We start from the raw sequence: 18,612 nt of genomic DNA, 5'->3' as shown, positions 1-18,612 counted from the left end.
CACCATCCTCACTTCTAAGGAACATTCTGACTACTCTTCCAAGATTTGTTTGTTCTTCTGGCAGTTCATGGCATATTCATTTCTTTACCAACACCATAATTCAAAGGCATGAATTCTTCCATCTTCTTCATTCATTGTCCAGCTTTCATATGCATATGAGGCAATTGAAAACACCACAGCTTGGGTCAGGCACACCTTAGTCCTGTAGAATAGGAAGGTTTAATGTTTCTTCTCTGACAGATTTGTGAGGAATAAATTAGATTTTGTACACAGAGCCCTGGGGTGTGTATTTAAAAAATGGTGATAGTGGTGGGAATGAACATGATACTGAAGGTTGAAAAAGTCAGATGGTAAGGTCTTCCTGCGTCTTAAAAAATGCCCTCTAACTATGATTTATTTTATACTCTACCCTTTAAAGTAGCTAATTAAGAAAATACAAAGCCACTAAATAAGTATACATAAAGGAAGGTTAAAAAAAACTACATTTTGTAGAAATATACAACTTTAAGAATTCAAGGAGATTCTAATTATCTTTTTTAAGCTACTAAAGATTTGATTTCTTTGGGAAATATTCTTGAATCACATAAAATAGATATTCTCATCTCAACTGTTCCCAAGGGAAGATAGTAGAGGAAGATCTAAGGTTATACTATTCAGCCGCGTTTTGGCGCCGTCTATTTTATTTGCGTCTTATTTGTATATGGTGAAAAAAATCAAGTTGCTGCTAGTTTGCTTTCTAAATCATGTAGTCCTGAAGTTAGATTTGGTAAACAAATTGGAAATCATTAAATTTTCCCCTTCCCGCTTCCACCTGTTTCACAGATAGGAACCTGAGGCCTAGGGAGTTGAAATAATTTCTCTAATATCGTGTCTGTGGTTAATGGCTGAGCAAGTTTTTCTTTTTACTGTACCACGTTAGGGAAAGCTGTATTGCCAGCTAACTTAAAGAAATAACGCAATTTCGGATCCTGGTAGAGGATTAGGGTTTATATACCTCTAACTTGCTGAATAAAATAGATTTACTTATAGTCAGCTTAATGCCTTTGTAATTTTAGTATCTTTAAGGAAGCTTTACATTCTGACCATAGCAGTTTCAATTTCTGATGTTAGATAACTTTTTTAAATTATGAAATATTAAAACCAGAGTATATAAACATGAAAAATTCTCTATTAATAATTGTACAAGCTGACTCTACCATGATATGAAAAATATTTGGTAATCATTAGTAACTAAACAGCATTTGCAAGATTTGTCTTCACTGTCACACACAGAGTATAGCATTAAATAAATTTTCATTCAGAGATGAGCGCTAAATTGAAATTCCAAACAACCTCGGAGATCACTTTTGAACATTTATTTCGTCTTTCTGTCAATACACCGAATGTAGGTAGTACATATAGTTTGAAAAAGTATATTATCCTAGCCTACTCCCAAAGCCAAAATAGAGGTTAAGAAGATTGTAAACAACCACATGCTCTGAATTTTATTTCTTTTGATAGTGTATTTATAATCCGTAAGATAGTATCTATCGATGTGAGATTTTGTTTTTGAGTTGGTTTTCCTTAATAAAACACTATTACATTTGCTTTCTTATTGGAGAACATATTGTTGAGTTGTAAATGATAACAAGAAATGAAGATACACAGACAGTACTAATTATTCAGAGTTTTAAAATTTAACTGTATCCAGATCACATAATTTTGTGTTTTAATGAACACATTTGATTGAAATATAAATTTTGCACAATTCTGAGCTGAGGAATTTTCTCTATTTTATTATGACATACTCTTAATACCTAAAAATAGAATATGAATTGAAAAAAATTATTTTCGTATTGTCTTATTTGCTAAATAGGTTTTTTCCTTGTAACTCTTAATGAAAAGAATTCAGTGCCTTTTCATCCTTTTAGTATTCTAGTTTATCTTTTTCCCCATGTTTACATAATTTTAAGCTTCTTTTATGGAGTTGAGATTCTAACTACACTTAATAGTAATTAAGCAAGGTATTTACTGAGGTATCTAGATAACATCTTTAACAACTTCATTCTCCTATTCTTTACATGCATAGCTTCCAAGGGACCGTCCACAAAAGTAGGGGTAATATGATCTCTTTTGAAACACTGAAGGAGTGTAGCCAGTGTTCATCTTTTAATTCTCCAGTTTGTATTTCCAACACTTAATCACATGGAAAGTTAGGGCAGGATAGATTATATTTTTAAAGCTAGATGGCACTTAGTCACGTATGTGTAACTTAGGCTGACTTTAGGAGAAATGTAAAGGGTACTTATAGAAATATGTAAGTAAATATATGAATTTTCTAATGTTATAGAGAAATTATATTCTAATTACATTATAGTAGCTTTATATATTTATTAAATCAATTGTGGTTTAACACCATAGACAAATGCTTATACATCATGATTTTATAAAAAGAAGACATTCTAATTTTAGAAGTAGCTTAATTCAAAATGGAATAAAATACCTCTGACATCTTTCCTCCTTAACATAATTCGTTTAGCCCATGATACTACTGTAATTCAAGATTTTGTGAATTTTTTCCTAATAAATTGGTTTGTAAATATTACATTTACAGAGCAATGAAATCTAAAAAGTATAGTTTATTTATCCGATGTTAAATACCTGCAGAAGAAAGTGAATTTAATACAACACAGTTGTATTAATTGCCTACAGTATGGGAAAATTGTATGCTTTTTCTAGCACAATGCTGTACAATAGAAATATAATGTGAGTCACAGAGACAATTTTGAATTTTCTAGTAGTAACATTAAAAACACTAATAATAACACGTGCCATTAATTTTAGTCATATTTTATTTAGCCCAGTCTATAAAAAATTGCATCATTTCAACATGTGATCAGTACAAAAAGATACTAGTAAGATATTTTACATTTTTTGTACTAAGCCTTCAAAACTGGTATGTATTTTACATCGTACCCCAATTCAGATGCTAAATTTTAATTTGAAACACTTGATCTGTGTTTAGAATTCATAAAATTCACAGTTGAAAAACGTAGATTCGCATCCCCGAGTTGTTCCAGATATGTTTAAAGGTTTTCCAGTAACTGAATGGAGCATCAGTTTTTTTTAATTAAATTAATTAGGAACTCAGTTCCTCAGTCACATTAGCCACATTTCAAGAGTTTAGTATCTACATGTGCTGACCTCTTACTGTATTGGTTAGCATAATTCCAGAGGTAGTTTGGCAGATATATCAAAATATAAAATGTGTCTAACCTTTGAACTAGTAATCTCACTTCTAGGGATCTAGAAGTATGGAAAGATACATGAAATGTGTTCATCAGGGCATTTTATTTCAGTGAAAGCTTGAAGACAAATGAAAGGGAACTCGTAAGGTACATTCTGATGCATACATACCACAGGTTACTCTTCAGCCATTAAAAAATGGTGAAGTAGTAAAACTGGGGGAATTTCAATGGCGTTAGGATGGTATAATACCTAAGGAGGAGTCACTGAGTGGTGCAAATGGTTAATATGTTCTACTGGTGACTGAAAAGTTAGAGGTGCAAGTCTTTCTAGAGGAGCCTCGGAAGAAAGGCCTGGTGACCTCCTTCTGAGAAGGCAGCCATTGAAAACCCCGTGGAGCACAGCTCCCCTCTGGCACACACGGGGCACCCTGAGTTGGGGCCAGCTCGGTGGCGACTGGTGGTGGCGGTGAAGTGACCAAGGGACAATGAACATTTAATGCCCTTGACAGATGCCATGGTCTCATTGCTGATTTCATTACAGACAGAGGTAATCTTGTCTGTCCAGGACCTTGATTAGCACCAGTCTTACATTTTAAAACTTTCATCGAAGTTCAGTTTTACAGTTTAGGGAAAGCGTACAGGCTACTTATAGCCTCCTGTCCTAATTCCTTATTAGCTGTGTAACCTCTTCCTGACTCTTTGTCGTTGTTGTTGACTGCAGTGTTTTTAGGAAGTCCTGGAGTAACGAGATAAGGCCTTGGGAAGAAAGGAGTAATGTAAACCTGAGAACTATAATAAACTGAAGATTACCATTTCAGGTGCCATTTAAAAATATTTGGCCTCTGATTGGGAATTTGAATTCAGTGTCAGAAATGTTTGATACCAGTTCTGTAAATTACATGAAGATGAGTGAATAGGCTCTAAGCTGCTTACCCTGCCACAGAGATTGCAGATGAGTGTGATGCTGGAAGGAAGTGCTTGAAACATAAATAGTGGTCTGTAGTGAGATTGCCGCATAATTTATAAAGATGCGAAGAAACCAGCAGCAGCCAGAATCAGTTCACTGAGTTACAAAAAACTCAAAGTTCCTTGATTCTGAAAACAGAGCATATCTTTCCCAGAAATGCTCATCTAGCTACTGTGCATTTTAAATAATTGATGTCTTTTGTCATGCCATAGTATCTATTGAAAGGATCCCTTCTATTAGCATCTTAGGCTAATAAGCTTCTATTTTAAGAATGAATTCTTTTCAAAATTTTAATTTGTCTTTCATATTTGGACTTTAAAGCACATTTTCCTTTAGGAACAGTTCTGTGAATGGCTGTCTTGATTCTCAGAGCAGCCCACAAAAGACGGTTTGAAACATAATTTATGCCAAGTCAGTAGTGAAGCAGTGAGGGGACACCTTTCCACTCCATTTTTATTCTCTAGGGGTGTAGGCATTTGGAAGGTGGGAAAATTCCTTTCCTACAAATATTTTACCATTTCCAGTTCATAGGATTTCTAAAATGTTCTGCAAGTTTATTTTAAATGCTTTTTTTTTTTTTTTAATTTTGTCTTTACAGACATGAATAAGATTAAACAAATTAGAACGCTGGTTCCTTTAAACATTGACACATATCTTATCCATATGGCAGTTAAAGTCCTGGAAAAAGATGATGACGGCAAACTGCCGTGCCAGCTTTCATGTGATTCCAGCAAAAAGAGATGTTTGCCCAGTTCCGAAGAGAGCCGTTTAGGCTCCAAGAGAATCAAGGAGGAAGTGGGTACCAATACCAAGATGTTAGTTATATGCAGAATTTTTTATACGGTTTTGGTTGCTCAGTTTGCATACCCTAATACTAGAATATTTTTTGAATTGTTACAAATTCTGATGTATGTTTACTTCTTTATCTGTATGCTAGACTTTCTTTGCTTTTCATTAATCTGATGTGAGTTTTTTTTTTTTTTTTAAAGTAAAAGGATTATTATGTGGAATGTCAGCTTAAATTTTACTTCTGCCTCATATGTACTAAAAAATATATATAAATATATATGGGTATAGATAGATACAGATTATAGATATAGATATATACCTTGGCAAATTCTTTTTCTTTCAGAGATGTGGATAATATTGGCTTTAAACATATGGCACCTAGTGTGATTAATGAAAATGAAAACAAATTATCTTATAAATACCCACAAATTGATTGGTCCATCATTCTGTCATTGGAAACTGTCTGTTACTGTTACATGGACTGTCTAGAGCACGATGGTAATTGCTGCTCGTGGTCCTGAGCATAGCATACCGTGCCTTCTGTGTGGTCAGAGAATGACCACGAGTTCAATATTATTTTAGGTGGCATATTTTATTAAAGTAGCATATTTTGGAAATTATTGCTCTGTGTGTGGGGTGAAATCAATAAATAGTAATTAGAGAATAAATGTTCTTTACCAGCTGACTCTATTAAAAAGATTTTTTAAATTTGAAAAGTTGACCTCTGGTGTCTTCCCAATCTAAAATGACATGACTTTATCATAAAACTTCATGAAAACTAATAATTAACTTAAAAAAGATTTTTTTAGCTCCTAGACAATAAATGCAGTGTGGTATTAGGTGGTTTTTAATATTTATATTAGTGGATTATATTACTATTTCAATTCTAAGGTACTCATAGGATTTCCAACAATTAAACTACTTTTTTGTCCAACAACTTAAAATTGAGAGAAACTGACCTTTCTTAAGTCTATACTTCAGTTAAGTTTGTATATAATCATGTCCTAGATAACTGAAGAAAGCTCAGTTCATTGGAATTCTTCACATTATTTTGATAATTGATAATTGCTGTAAAAAGGGCATTAAAAAAAATCTGGGTGAAGTGAGTGAAATTTGACTCCTATTCTCTGCTTTTATTTCTGTAATCTGTACCAGGCCTAAGGCGACCTGTTTTTCCCCAGTTTTTACCTTGTCAGTACAGGAGATGGTGTAACTTGTTATTTTTCCTGAATGTTGGAACACATTTAGAGTAAAATATGATTCTAACCATATATTAGCATTGTTGCTTTTCCCCTATTGAAGTAACATTAGGTGCTGACAAGAGAGTAGGGAGACCTTGGGTGGGGGAAGTGGGTGGAAATCATACTAGGTCTTCTGCCTTCTGAAGTGTATGTGTAATGGAGGCCTATTTCCCATTTAGGGAAACGGAGGTGTTGGGGCCGGGAAGTAGGTTAGAAGGTCAGTGAGCCATCCAGAGCATCTTGCCTACATCTGCCTCCTGGTATAGAAAGCTACTATGATTACAGTAGAACAACTGGCAATTGAGTCTGTGGAGGTCTTGTTTCAAGATCTTTCACTTATTACCATCCATCTTCTCTACTGATCCAGGATGTAGCCCTCCATCTGTTTTGTCCTTAATTATGCAGCTTCTGATAAAGAATAATGTCATTAGAAGAAATTATTTTTATTAGTGATGCATCATTATGTTTACACCTATTATGTCTGCTATTAAGATAGAAACACGGTTATACCCATGTTTAACGGAAGAAGATTACACCTCGGTAGTTCTGGTTGATATATGTAGGTACACAGTGGGTTTTTAAAATATATTGCTTTTTGTATTTCTGGAAAGCTTTCTTATAGTTTTTAAGATGTTTATTTATTTCAGGAAGGTTTTCTTAAATTTTACAGTATTTTTGTTCCCTTTTATTTTGTTCTTCAGGAACTCCTACATCAGTGTGTTGGATCTTCTTTGCCTACCTTCAGTATTTGTTGCTTCTCATGAATTCTTTTAATTTCTTAATTTCTATTTTTTAACCTTCTGTTTCTCTTTTGTCACAATCTGCTGTATTTGTTGCTCTTATGTTCCTCATAATTTAGTATTCATTTTTTCTCTTATTTCTAATTCTTTTCTGGTTTTTCTCTCAAGTTTTGAGGTTTTCTGGTTTTGATTTATATTATTTATGTGTTGAATCATTTTCTTATTTTTTTTTTTTACCTTATTTTGAGAGGTTATCGTTTTATTCTGTACTTAAGCACATTTTTCTGATGTATGGCATTTAACTTTGATACTTTTCTGTTGCTTGTATTCATGTAAAATTAGTCTTCTTGCACTTTGAAAACAAAGCAAGGTTCAGGTTAGCTTTTCCAGCTTCACAAAGTGTCTTCTGTTGTTTTTATGTAATGTTCAAAATATGGAGACTTCGTTTATGAGATATGCTTCTCCACCACTTTTATGTAGACTTTTGCCTCTGTTTTCTCTGTCTTGCTGGCTTTTGCTATAATTCCAACACTGTCCCTGAGCAGGGGACCTTCTCCTGGAAGGCAGTCTTGTCTAGTCAGTAAGTTCATAGGAGCCATCTGCTATTGCGTTGGGTAAAAGCTTTCGCATTTCCAAATGCTGTTCTCACATTGGTCTCTCATGCTTTCTAACTTATGTCTGTGGGCTCTTTTGTGGTTTTCCTGTTCTCAGGTCCATCTTCTGTTTTGGGGTTCTCCTGTTTTCAGATTCCCCTGTTCGCCCTTGCTTTCTCCTATACAGATGCTATTACCATGAAGGTTTTTTGGCTGTTGGTGTTCCTTTTCTTTGCCTAGATTCAAACCATGCTTGTAGTTTGGGTTTCCTGAGGATACCTTTAAAGTTAGTTTCATTTTAAATGTAGACCATGGATTTTTGGTTTTGCTATCTAGTCGTTCTAGCTATTTTAATGATGGAATTCAGAGAGATTAAAAAAATATGCTCCTGCTGACACGATATTCTCAGAATCCTCTCCACCTATATCACTTTTCTTCTCTTTTTCCTGACTGCATAGAAGCAGGGGAGTGATATTTCCTGCCCTGCTCTTGGGTTTGATTATAAATTTAAAGTATACAATATAATTTCTAAACTGCTTTAAGATATTCAAAAAATGTTTTATGGGTAACATTATGGTTATTATTATTGCTAAAATTCAGGACTTTAGAATAATAAGAATTTTTTAAGCCTTGCTTTTTTAGGCAAGGTTTTTTTTTATTTATAAAAAATCAGTACATGGTATAACTAATTTTTATTCTATAAAAATTTTTAAGGTTGATAGAAAATATCCTGGTGATTTCTCAATGAAAAATGAGAGTCAAAGAAATGCAGTCACTTCTTGGAACCAGCCATCCAGCAGTTCAGAAACGGAAGATTTATTTACAGATTCTCATTCACAGGTAAAATTGATTTAGTCAAGTACTTCTCATCAAAACTACATCAGCTTTGATAACCAATATGTTTAGGTTTAGTTATAGATAAAATTAAATGTGAATATAGTGCACATATTTCTCTATTTGCCTACATATATACATGCACAAAGAATCAGCCAATGAATTGATGTTTTCTATTCTGAATTTCGTGGTGATAACTTATTAATGGAACTTGGAGTATCAAAAAGATGTAAACAGCCCTTTAAAGTTTATTAAGAGTGCTGGGAATTTTAGTCTTCTTCTGATGAAGGAAGTGGTCACTGGAAGGTATTATTTCTGTTTGGTGACTTAGACTTCATAACTGAAGTCTCTCCAGATACTTATTTTTGAGACTAAAAAGAGACACTCGATGTAAGTAACTGTTTTCTTCCTTTTCTCTGTGAAATAAGTTCATTATAATTACAGGGTAAATACTGAAGATTGTATTCTGTAGAACTGTTATAGAGGGTGAAAGACTTTAAACGATGTTAGCTGCCAATTCATGAGTACCAAAAATACATCAGGATGTGTGTTGTTATTTGTATATATTCTCATTTGACTCTCACAGCAATCCCGTGATGTTATGTATTATTACCCCAGCACGTGGATGAAGGAACTGAGGTTTGTATGACATGCCTACAGTCACGTATTTAACAAGTGGCTCAATTAGGATTGAAACCTAGTTCCGTCTGGTTTCAAATTCCATGCTTATTCTATTGTATTAGGAAGCTACAAGAAGACTTAGGGATTTTTCCTCTGCTCTGTTACCGTTCAGATGCCTTACTCTGTTTACAGTCTTAACTGGCTTCCTTGCCTCCAAGGGGCTCAAATGCTTAAATGCAAGCAACTGTAATTGTCTATGGCTGAAAAGATTTTTGATATTAAGATCTTTGGGAAGCGTAGATATTTCTGGGCGTATTTTATCTCTACCGAAATGCCCTGATTGCTGTGTCACCTTATATCCCTAATATTTTTGTTTCTAAGTCAAATATGCTACAGGAAACCCGTGAGAGCCAGAGCTCGTCGGGACTGCTTTGTTTTTCCAGGTCTCACAAGTTTTCTGCCTTTGACAGGTGCAGTCTTGACATTTTTCTGTTGTTCCCTGTTTGTGAAAAATATTTGAGTTTTCGTTCTGTGGCAGATTTCTGCCCTGCCCAGGTTCCAGTCTTCACGAGTTTTGCTGTAGTATCTTAGAGTATACAAAAATCTCATCTGTTCACCTGGCCTTCCCTTCTGTGGACGGAAATGGGTCCCTGGGAACCAAACTGCAATCTTAGCCAGTTTTTTTTTTTTTACTTTAGCTTTTGCTGACATACAAGTAGCTCATACTTCTTCATTGGATTTCTTTAATTAAGCTGTAACAGCTAACAATGTTTATCTTTTTTTTTTTAATTAAACTTTTACAGTTTTTTGCCAAGAATCTTTGGCTATTTTTCTACCCTTCAGTATTTTGAAACTCTTCTTAAATATAGAAAGCATAATAAAACGTATCAAGCAGTTGGCGAACAATGTGTACCTTAGGCTGACAGACACATTGTAACTTAGACAAACCCAAACCAAACCCATTGCTATCAAGTCGATTCTGACTCATGTCACCCCTACAGGACGGAGTAGAACTGCCCCCCAGAGTTCCCAGGGAGCACCTGGTGGACTCAGAGTGCAGACCCTTGGGTTAGCAGCTGTAGCTCTTAACCACTGCATCGCCAGGGTTTCTGTAACTTAGATGAGGCCCCCTTATAGTGTTGTTGTTAGTTGCTCTCCAGTCTTGGCTCAGACTCACAGCAGCCTTATGTATAAAATAGCAGAGCAAAATGTTGTCTGGTCCTGCCCCGTCTTCCTGATCGTTGGTATAAAGTCCTTCAGAGACTTACAATGACTAAATTACCTCTGCTGGAATCCAAGGGGAGCCCTGGTGGCTCAGTGGTTGAAAGCCTGATTGCTAATCTTGAAGGTTGGTGGTTCAAATTCACCAGCCACTCTTTGGAAACCCTATGGAGAAGTTCTACTCTGTCCTATAGGGTCACTATGAGTTGGAATCAACTCAATGGCAATGTTTTTTTTGGGTGGGGGGGTTTGTAGGGGACGTTTGGAGTCCAAGGTATACTCATGTTAGCATGATTTCTCTGTCATGTTGTTCTGAGGATCTGTTGCTCAAACCGAAGTAACACAGAATTATGCCATTTTAGGCCTATGGAAGGAACAATTACCTACCAAAAAATGTTTTATCTTTTTCACGTGCAGATGACGTAGTACGCAGCTACAGCTTTTGTCTGTCTTAAAAAAAAAAACGTCGTCAAGGATTTTCACCTAAGGGTCAGAGAGTTCATTTGGTGTGTCAGCCCCCAAAAATAGTATGCAAAGTACGGTGTGTGTGTACGTGTATCCTTTTTGCTGGGAGGTGGAGCTGTATTTTTTAGCAGATGCTCAAAGGAGTCTATGAGACAGAAAATTATTTCTTCACTTACTGAAAATATTTTGAGTGCTGATGAGCCACTCTTCCAGTCCATCATCCAGTGTAGACATTAGGAATTACATTCTTTTCACATACCTAATATAACACTAAGGAGCCCTGGTGGTACAGTGGTTAAGTGCTCGGCTGCTAACAGAAAGGTCAGTGGTTCGAACCCCCCAGCCGCTGTATGGGAGAAAGATGTGGCAATCTACCTCCGTAAAGATACAGCCTTGGAAACCCTATGGGGGCAGTTCTGCCTTGTCCTAGAGTTGGAATTTACTCAATGGCAACGGGTTTCTTAGGTTAATATAACACTGTGCATGTGTGTTTATATTCACAAGCAGATACCTTTCTCAGAACATTAAGTTCACCACTTTGGTGAATCCAGTACCAATTATATCCTGGAACATAGATTTAAAATAATCTCCAGTTCTTTCCTTCCCAAATACCTACACGTGAATTTCTAAGACTAGGTAATGGAATGGCATATGATATAGTGACTTCTCTTATTTATTGACCAAAAAATAAATTCTATAGACCTCACTATTTTGTTTTGTTTTATTTGGCAGAGCGGAGGCAGGGGAGGGTAGTATAGTCAGTAACTTGGCTTAGTTTTTGCAACTGACACATATTCTCAGTAGTAAAAAAAAAAAATTTCTTCTTTCCTACAGACTTCAGCTGAAACCTCAAGGAGAAGATTACCTGAATGGTTTGCCAAAGGAAAGGAGACGTTAGGTAATACCAACGAGAAGTCAACAGCCAAAACTAAAAAGAAGGGTCTTTTTAGTTAAGTTGGAAGTCCCGGAGGAATTATATGTGTCTTGCTGTGTTATAAAAGAAGAGCTGTGTTTCATTTCTGAAAAGAGTGGGGAGTCATATTTCAGTTTAAAAAATATTTCAATCCCAAAGTAAAAATTACCTATTTATTGAGGGACTGGCACCTTAGGTCAGCCTTCCACACAAAATACTTGGGCCTTCTGAGAGCCTGAGTGCATACATTCATAGACCAGAGTACTAAATTAGATTTCTTTTAAGATTGCTTTAAGAAACCATGTTATTGTCCTTTTTTCTAAATTTAGTGTGCCATGGTTTAGTATAATAACAGAATAGTAGTCATATGGTACTTGTGCAATGTGAAATATTTCTATCTCACTTAAATTGTGCTTTATAAACAAAGAAAGTGTAATCTGTAAATTGTCTTTACTCTTTTTGGAAGCTCTTACACACATTGTTAAATGGTACTGGTGGACCACACTAGTGAAGATTAAACGTAACATTTTATGTTTCATGTATGTAGGGAACAAGATTCCAACAAAGGGTACCAATTGCATTATGCAACTATGCACTTTGTATTTCATACACTATTTCTATTGTTTTTCAAGTAATAAACCAATTTCCTTCATACTGAATGTATAATACTTCCATTGAGTTGATTAATTGCCTGAGTACCTTTATTCTTGAGATGGTCAGGCTTTGGTTCTCCTTTCTCTTTATGTAGCACTTGTGACTTGGGTATCTGAAACCCATGGTCTGGCACAGAGTTGGGGAAACCAGAACTTTAAGTTTTATAAATACACTCCAAAGCCTTCAATTGCCTTTGTTAAAATAAAAATAACTGTTCTGAATAAAGAATTATGTTTGTTGTATGAAAACTAGAAAATCCGGGAAAGTAAAGAAAAATCACTCATAGTTCTGCCACTAGATAATCACAGCTCACCCCTTTTACATATCCTGCCAGAACTTTGTATATTCACTTCCATTCTTTATTAGATGAATATGAATAATACATGAATGAATTTCTATGGTTAAATATTCAGGCTACTCTTAAAACATCAACTAACCTGTTGTCAGTGCGGTGATTTCAACTCCTGGTGACCCCACGTGTGTCACAGGAGAACTGTGCCCCACAGGATTTTCAAGGGCTGATTTTTCAGAAGTAGATTGCCAGGACTTTCTTCAAAGGTGCTGTTACGTGGACTTGAACCTCCAACTTTTTGGTTAACAGCCAAGTGCGTTAAACTTTTGTACCACCCAGGACTCCTTAAAACATGAAAGTTCCCCTTACTCTCATTTTCCCACATCCCATTACCAGCCCCTGTCCAAGAGGTCACTCCTATTACTATTAAAAAAAAAAATTACTATTACCTTCTATTAAATATGTGATATGTAGTTCTCTAGTCATTTCTTGGAGCCCTGGTAAAAGGTTGGCAGTTTGAATCCACCAGCTGCTCCTTAGAAACCCTATGGGGCAGTTCTACTGTGTCCTGTAAGGTTGCTATGAGTCAGAATCGACTTGATGGCAAGTTTGGTCTTTTTCTTTTTTTTTTTGGAGTCATTTCTCTGTGTTTATATGTCTTTGTATCTTTATATGTATATATACATACATTCTTACTATATGTAATGTTCTTCAACAAATATTTTTTACTTAATGTATCATAAAGGCCTTTGCATGTCAGTACGTATTGATCTACCTCCTTTTTATACTGCCATATAGTATCCCGTTTTGTGAGTATACCATAATTTCTGTAACTGCTTTTCTGTTGGTGATTTCATCACTTTTTTTTCCATTTCATACAGTTCCTGGAAGTAGAATTACATAAACATACCATTTGTTACTTATTTTTACCAGAGTATATTTGAACATGTTTTTTCCATGTCATTAAACAGCCTCCCACAGAATTTTCTTTGTGGCTTAATATAGTACAGTGATTCTCAAAGTGTGGTCTGCAGACCTGTGGAGTCCCTGAGACCCTTTCAGGGGATCTGTGAAGTCAAAATTATTTTTCTGATAATAGCAAGATGTGTTATTTGCCCTTTGCAGTATGTTGACATTTACATTTAGAGTCAAAGCAAAGCAATAGTGAGGAAAACCACCGGCACCTTAGCACTAACCAAGGCGGTGGCACCATCTTGTTGATTTTATTAATTCTCAGTCTTTAAATACATAGACATCTCTGAAATAGTCTGTGTGATGAAATGGCAAGGACTCATAAGGCACTTTGGCTGCATACCAAGGTGTGATGCTAGTCTCAAAGAGAAACACGTTGGACTGACTGAGTTGTGAATTAACTGCTTTTTTCATGGAATACCACTTTTACTGAAAAGAATGACTGACAAACTGGGTATTTGGCCGGCGTTTTCGCAGAAATGAACAAAATGAGTCTCTCGCTTCAAGGAAAACAGTTGATGGTATTTTTTTTCCAACAATCAGAGTTGAGATTTCTAGAAAAATTTGTAATTTTGGAAAACTCGTGTTTGCTACAGGGAGCGTGACAGCTTCCCAGTACATTAAAACTTTTCTGATGAGATGTGTGGTAAATAAATTACATGTTGTATTACCTATTACATACTGTATTACAGTCATGTACTGCAAAACGTCCGTTCAGGCAACATCTGACCGCATGCACATCCGTGGTCCCTCAAGGCTGTAATAGAGCTCAGGAACCTCCACCTGAGAACCAGACATACGCACCAGGCATAAATGGAAGTAGCAAACGCAACAGCTTCCCGTACGTGACACGTGTATCTCATGTCTCTTGGATACAAAGAGATTGTGCTGCCAGACATGTGATGGTTCAGCACATATATAACCTGTAATACATATGTCTTGGCAATCATAATAAATACCTGTGTTACTGGTACTGTACTTTCTATCATGATTTTAATGTGAACTTACAAATAAAAAGTTTACTGTATAACAGTGTATGCTTCAACTCATAGGCAGCAGCGTGTCTCCTCAAAGGAGAAGTATTGACTTACAAGTGGAAAAAAAAAAAGGTTATTAAACAACAGGAAGGTGGAAAATCAGTGAATGTATTGCTCACGATTTAGGCATGTCGCAGTCCGCAATCACGACGATCCTTGAAAACAAAAAATTCTCCAAGCTGTTAAAGAAAGGATTGGCTCCACTGAAAGCTACAAGGCTAATGAAAATGGGAGAGGGACTTATATATCAGATATGGAGAAACTACTAACGATGCAGATTGCAGACCAAACACAGAAGCAAATTCCTCCCAGCCCACCGTCAAGCCCTGCTGAGGCATGAAGCTTCCCAAGGTGCTTGAAGAAAAAGCAGAACCAGACTACGATGCCGAGTTTAGTGCTAGCTCTGGGTGGATCAAGCACCTCAAACAATGTTTTTTGCTGCATGATGTGAAAGTGAGCAGTGAGTCTGTGAGTGCTGATGCGAAGGCAGCAGGAGAATTTGTTGGAGGCTTAGGTAAACTCGTTGTCCAAAAAAAAAAAAAAAAAAAAAGGGAGGTTGTTTGCTCCAGCAAATTTTTAATATGGACGAAACCTCCTTATTCTGGAAGCCAGTGCCTGAAAGGACCTTCATGCATAAGAAGGCCAAGTCAATGCCAGGCATTCAGGTGGTGACAGGGTTGTTAGGAAGCAGTGTTGTATATAATCTGGTGTTCACACAACGTCCAAATCACACAGCATCCTATTTTCACAGACTGTGTCGTGGACGTTAAGTAACACATGGTCAACGTTTAGAAGATTTGAATGAATTGTTTCCGAATGACTGTTTTAACCAATATATTCTGTATGAGTATTGCATGATATTACAAAATTATGCACGAGTAAAAGATCCACTGAAAGTACAAGATAGACCAATGGGCTTTAATGTCACAGAGTATGAAAAAATTCATTGATATGGTTGCAGGTTCGACACTGTAACCTTTAAGAAACTATCTCTTGTCCAGTTGTGGTATAGTTTCAAAGAAGAATGTCCGCAATAATCTGAGAAGACTATTAAAATACTCTTCCCTTTTCCAACTACATGCTGTGTGATCTAGACGTATACATATAAGAAAAGAAAAATTCTTTTCATATAGCTCAGCCAAAACAGTATATCAAAACATCCAACACAGAAGCAGATCAGAGGAGCTTGCTGCTTCTGTTAAGCCAGACAATAAGGAGATTTGCAAAAATGTAACAACAAAAAAAAAAAGCCATTCTTCCCACATTTTTCCCCCCAAAATGTATATTAACCTAATGGGTTTACTACTGCTATTTTTAAACAAACTAATAGATATTTTTAAAATTTCTAAGTTTTAATTTCTAAAATGATAAATAAATGTTAAACCCAAGTGTTTAGTAAACAAAAGTGTTTTTGAGTCCTCGATAATTTTTAAGAGTATAAAGAGGTCCTGAGTCCTGACAGTTTGAGAACTACTGACATATTCTTTTCTTGTATGGGTGCGCTATGTATTATTTGAGGTCCCTAGGTGGCGCAAATGATGAAATGCTCGACTACTAGCTGGAAGACTGTGGTTTGAGCCCACCCAGAGGCTCCTGAGAAGACAGGCCTGGCCATCTGCTTCCAAAAGGTCACGGCCTTGAAAACCCTGTGGAGTAGTTCTACTCTGCACACATGGGGTCTCCATGAGTCAGAATTGACTAATGGCAACAAACAACAACAGATGTATTATTTCACTGATTTCATACTTTTGGACATTAAAGTTACTTCCAATTTTTCTGCTATTTTACACACCACTGCTTTGAACATTCCTGAAACTAAATATAGTATAGTCTTATACCATACACATAGCCAAAGGAGGAGAGAATTGTTTTCTTTGTTTATCATATCTAGCATCTGTAGTGTACTTAATGCCTTCTGAGCAAAAATCTCTTTCTTCACTTTCTGTGGCTCTTGATTTCTGTTTGGTTTGGTTGTAGGCAGGATAATTCCAGTCTAGGTATAGGATTGGCACCTCTGACCTCATCTAAGCTAGCTCCTGGCTACAGTGATTGGATCCAAGGTAGGCGTGTGGCCTATCTCAGGATTTTTTTACGGAAATGGTGAAGCAAATATGTTCTGTTTTTCCCTGCTGTCACTGTGAGGAAGCATGCACCTTGGGAATGCCGGAGCAATTAAAGACCCTAAGAAACGGCCCTTCGTGAAGCTGACACTGAGGTGGGCAGAACAGAAGCATGGGAAGAAGCCAGGTTATTGGGGACATTGCTGAGCTGCTAGTTCATGGCTGTCTTGAAATCAGCCCTTTGAGTATTTCCAATGCATGGGACAATAAATTCCCTTTACCTAAGTCTGTTTGAGGTTGTTTTGTTGTTCTTGTTTTTAAATTCCACTTGTATGTAGTTGTAACAACGGTACAATTATGTGATTGATTAAAAGACCCCTGTCATGGATTGAATTGTGTCCCCCAAAAATATGTCAACTTGGCTAGGCCATGATTCCCAGTATTGTGTGATTGTCCACCATTTTATCATCTGATGTGATTTTCCTGTGTTGTAAATCCTACCTCTATCATGTTAATAAGGTGGGATTAGCAGCAGTTAGGTTAATGAGGCAGAACTCAATCTAGAGGATTAGGTTCTATTTTAAGCCAATCTCTGAGATATAAAAGAGAGAAGTGAACAGAGAAACATGAGGACCTCATACCACCAAGAAACAAGAGCTAGGAGAATAGCGCGTCCTTTGGACCTGGGGTTCCTGCACTGAGAAGCTTGTCGACCAGGGAAGATTGATGACAAGGACCTTCTCCCAGAGCCAGCAGAGAGGGAAAGCCTTGCCCTGGAGCTGGCTCCCTGAATTTAGACTTCTAGCCTCCTAGCCTGTGAGAGAATAAATTTCTCTTTGTTAAAGCCACCCACTTGTGGTATTTCTGTTACAGCAGCACTAGATAACTATAAGACAGCCCCCCAATGGACAAGGAGAATATAAAATTTCTTTATGGTACAGGTTACGGAATCTCATGGAGATGGTTAGACAAAGTAGAAGCAAAGGAGCGTGCTCCCAGATGGCTGTATAGGCTTTTTCTAGATCCTCCAAGTTCTCCATTAGTTACCCTGGGGTTTTCATATCCTCCCAATGCCCTCTCCCCACAATTCCCACTCCCTGAGTGTTTTGGAGGCCCTGATTATGTATAGGTACCTGACTACCAGATGCGAGTAACTAGTACAGAATGACCTCAGCATGTTACAGTGTATTTAAGAATACATGAACTACAGGTTAATTTTCCAGGTGTAGTGTAATCCCTCAGCAGTCCCAGACTTCAAGTTTACCTAAGGTTCATTCTTAAAAACAAGGTACTTCTTTTAGAGTATTTGTTCTTATGCTGTCTCCTCCAAAAAAAGTACTAACATGCTTTCTTTTCTGTGTTGTTGTTCAGCAATAGAACTCTGACCATAAAGTCAGATAAAGCCCTGACAGTTAACGTAGAATTCAAAAAAAGCTGTGCCCAACCAGATAGAATTAAGAACATAGGATTCCTTCTATTTCAAAGAGCTTGTAAGAATTAACCAAGAGTATGAAGAATCCAATGGCATGACCTTAAAGTAGTTTTAGAGCTAAACAGACATTTAACTTTCTTAATGGGGCCCTGGTGGCACAGCGGTTAGGCATTTGGCTGCTAACCCAAAGGTAAGCAGTTGGAATCCACCAGGCGCTCTTTGGTAAACCCAATGGCAGTTCTACTCGGTCCTATAGGGTTGCTATGAGTCGAAATTGACTCAACAGCAATGAGTTGTTTTGTTTCGTTTTGGTTATGGGAAGCAAAGAAATGCAAAACCAACAAGAACACTGAAGAAAATAGCTACAGTCTTAATGAGAGCTGCAAACTTAAGCAGCCTGAGCTATCCGACAAGGTATCCCCCAAATTTTGCGTGGTACCACTCATTTGGGATAATGTATTTGCTTCCTTACTGGATAAATGCATTTAAACTTTGGGAAAATTTAGGAATAAGTAGAATATGGAGTAAATTAAATCTTTGGAATTAATACTTTA

General features: G+C 36.6%; 1 protein-coding gene across 3 annotated transcripts in view; it reads left to right on the top strand.

Moving 5' to 3' along the window:
- The window catches only part of WRN (WRN RecQ like helicase), a 124,756-nt gene extending 110,383 nt beyond the window's left edge, over positions 1 to 14,373 (top strand). For 2 of the 3 annotated variants that reach the window (XM_010592469.3, XM_010592468.3), the window contains exons 33-35: positions 4,793 to 4,989; positions 8,272 to 8,397; positions 11,533 to 14,373. In XM_010592469.3, coding sequence (XP_010590771.2) covers positions 4,793 to 4,989; positions 8,272 to 8,397; positions 11,533 to 11,652 — 443 coding nt within the window. In that variant the 3' untranslated portion in view covers positions 11,653 to 14,373. Of the gene's footprint in view, positions 1 to 4,792; positions 4,990 to 8,271; positions 8,398 to 11,532 lie in introns of those variants that run through there. The other variant, XM_023551133.2, reaches the window with a different exon arrangement.
- The last annotated feature ends 4,239 nt before the right edge of the window (positions 14,374 to 18,612 follow it).

Source organism: Loxodonta africana, chromosome 19, assembly GCF_030014295.1.
Source record: "Loxodonta africana isolate mLoxAfr1 chromosome 19, mLoxAfr1.hap2, whole genome shotgun sequence".
In the NCBI taxonomy this organism is placed as follows: domain Eukaryota; kingdom Metazoa; phylum Chordata; class Mammalia; order Proboscidea; family Elephantidae; genus Loxodonta; species Loxodonta africana.
This window is presented reverse-complemented; position numbering and strand designations above follow the sequence as displayed.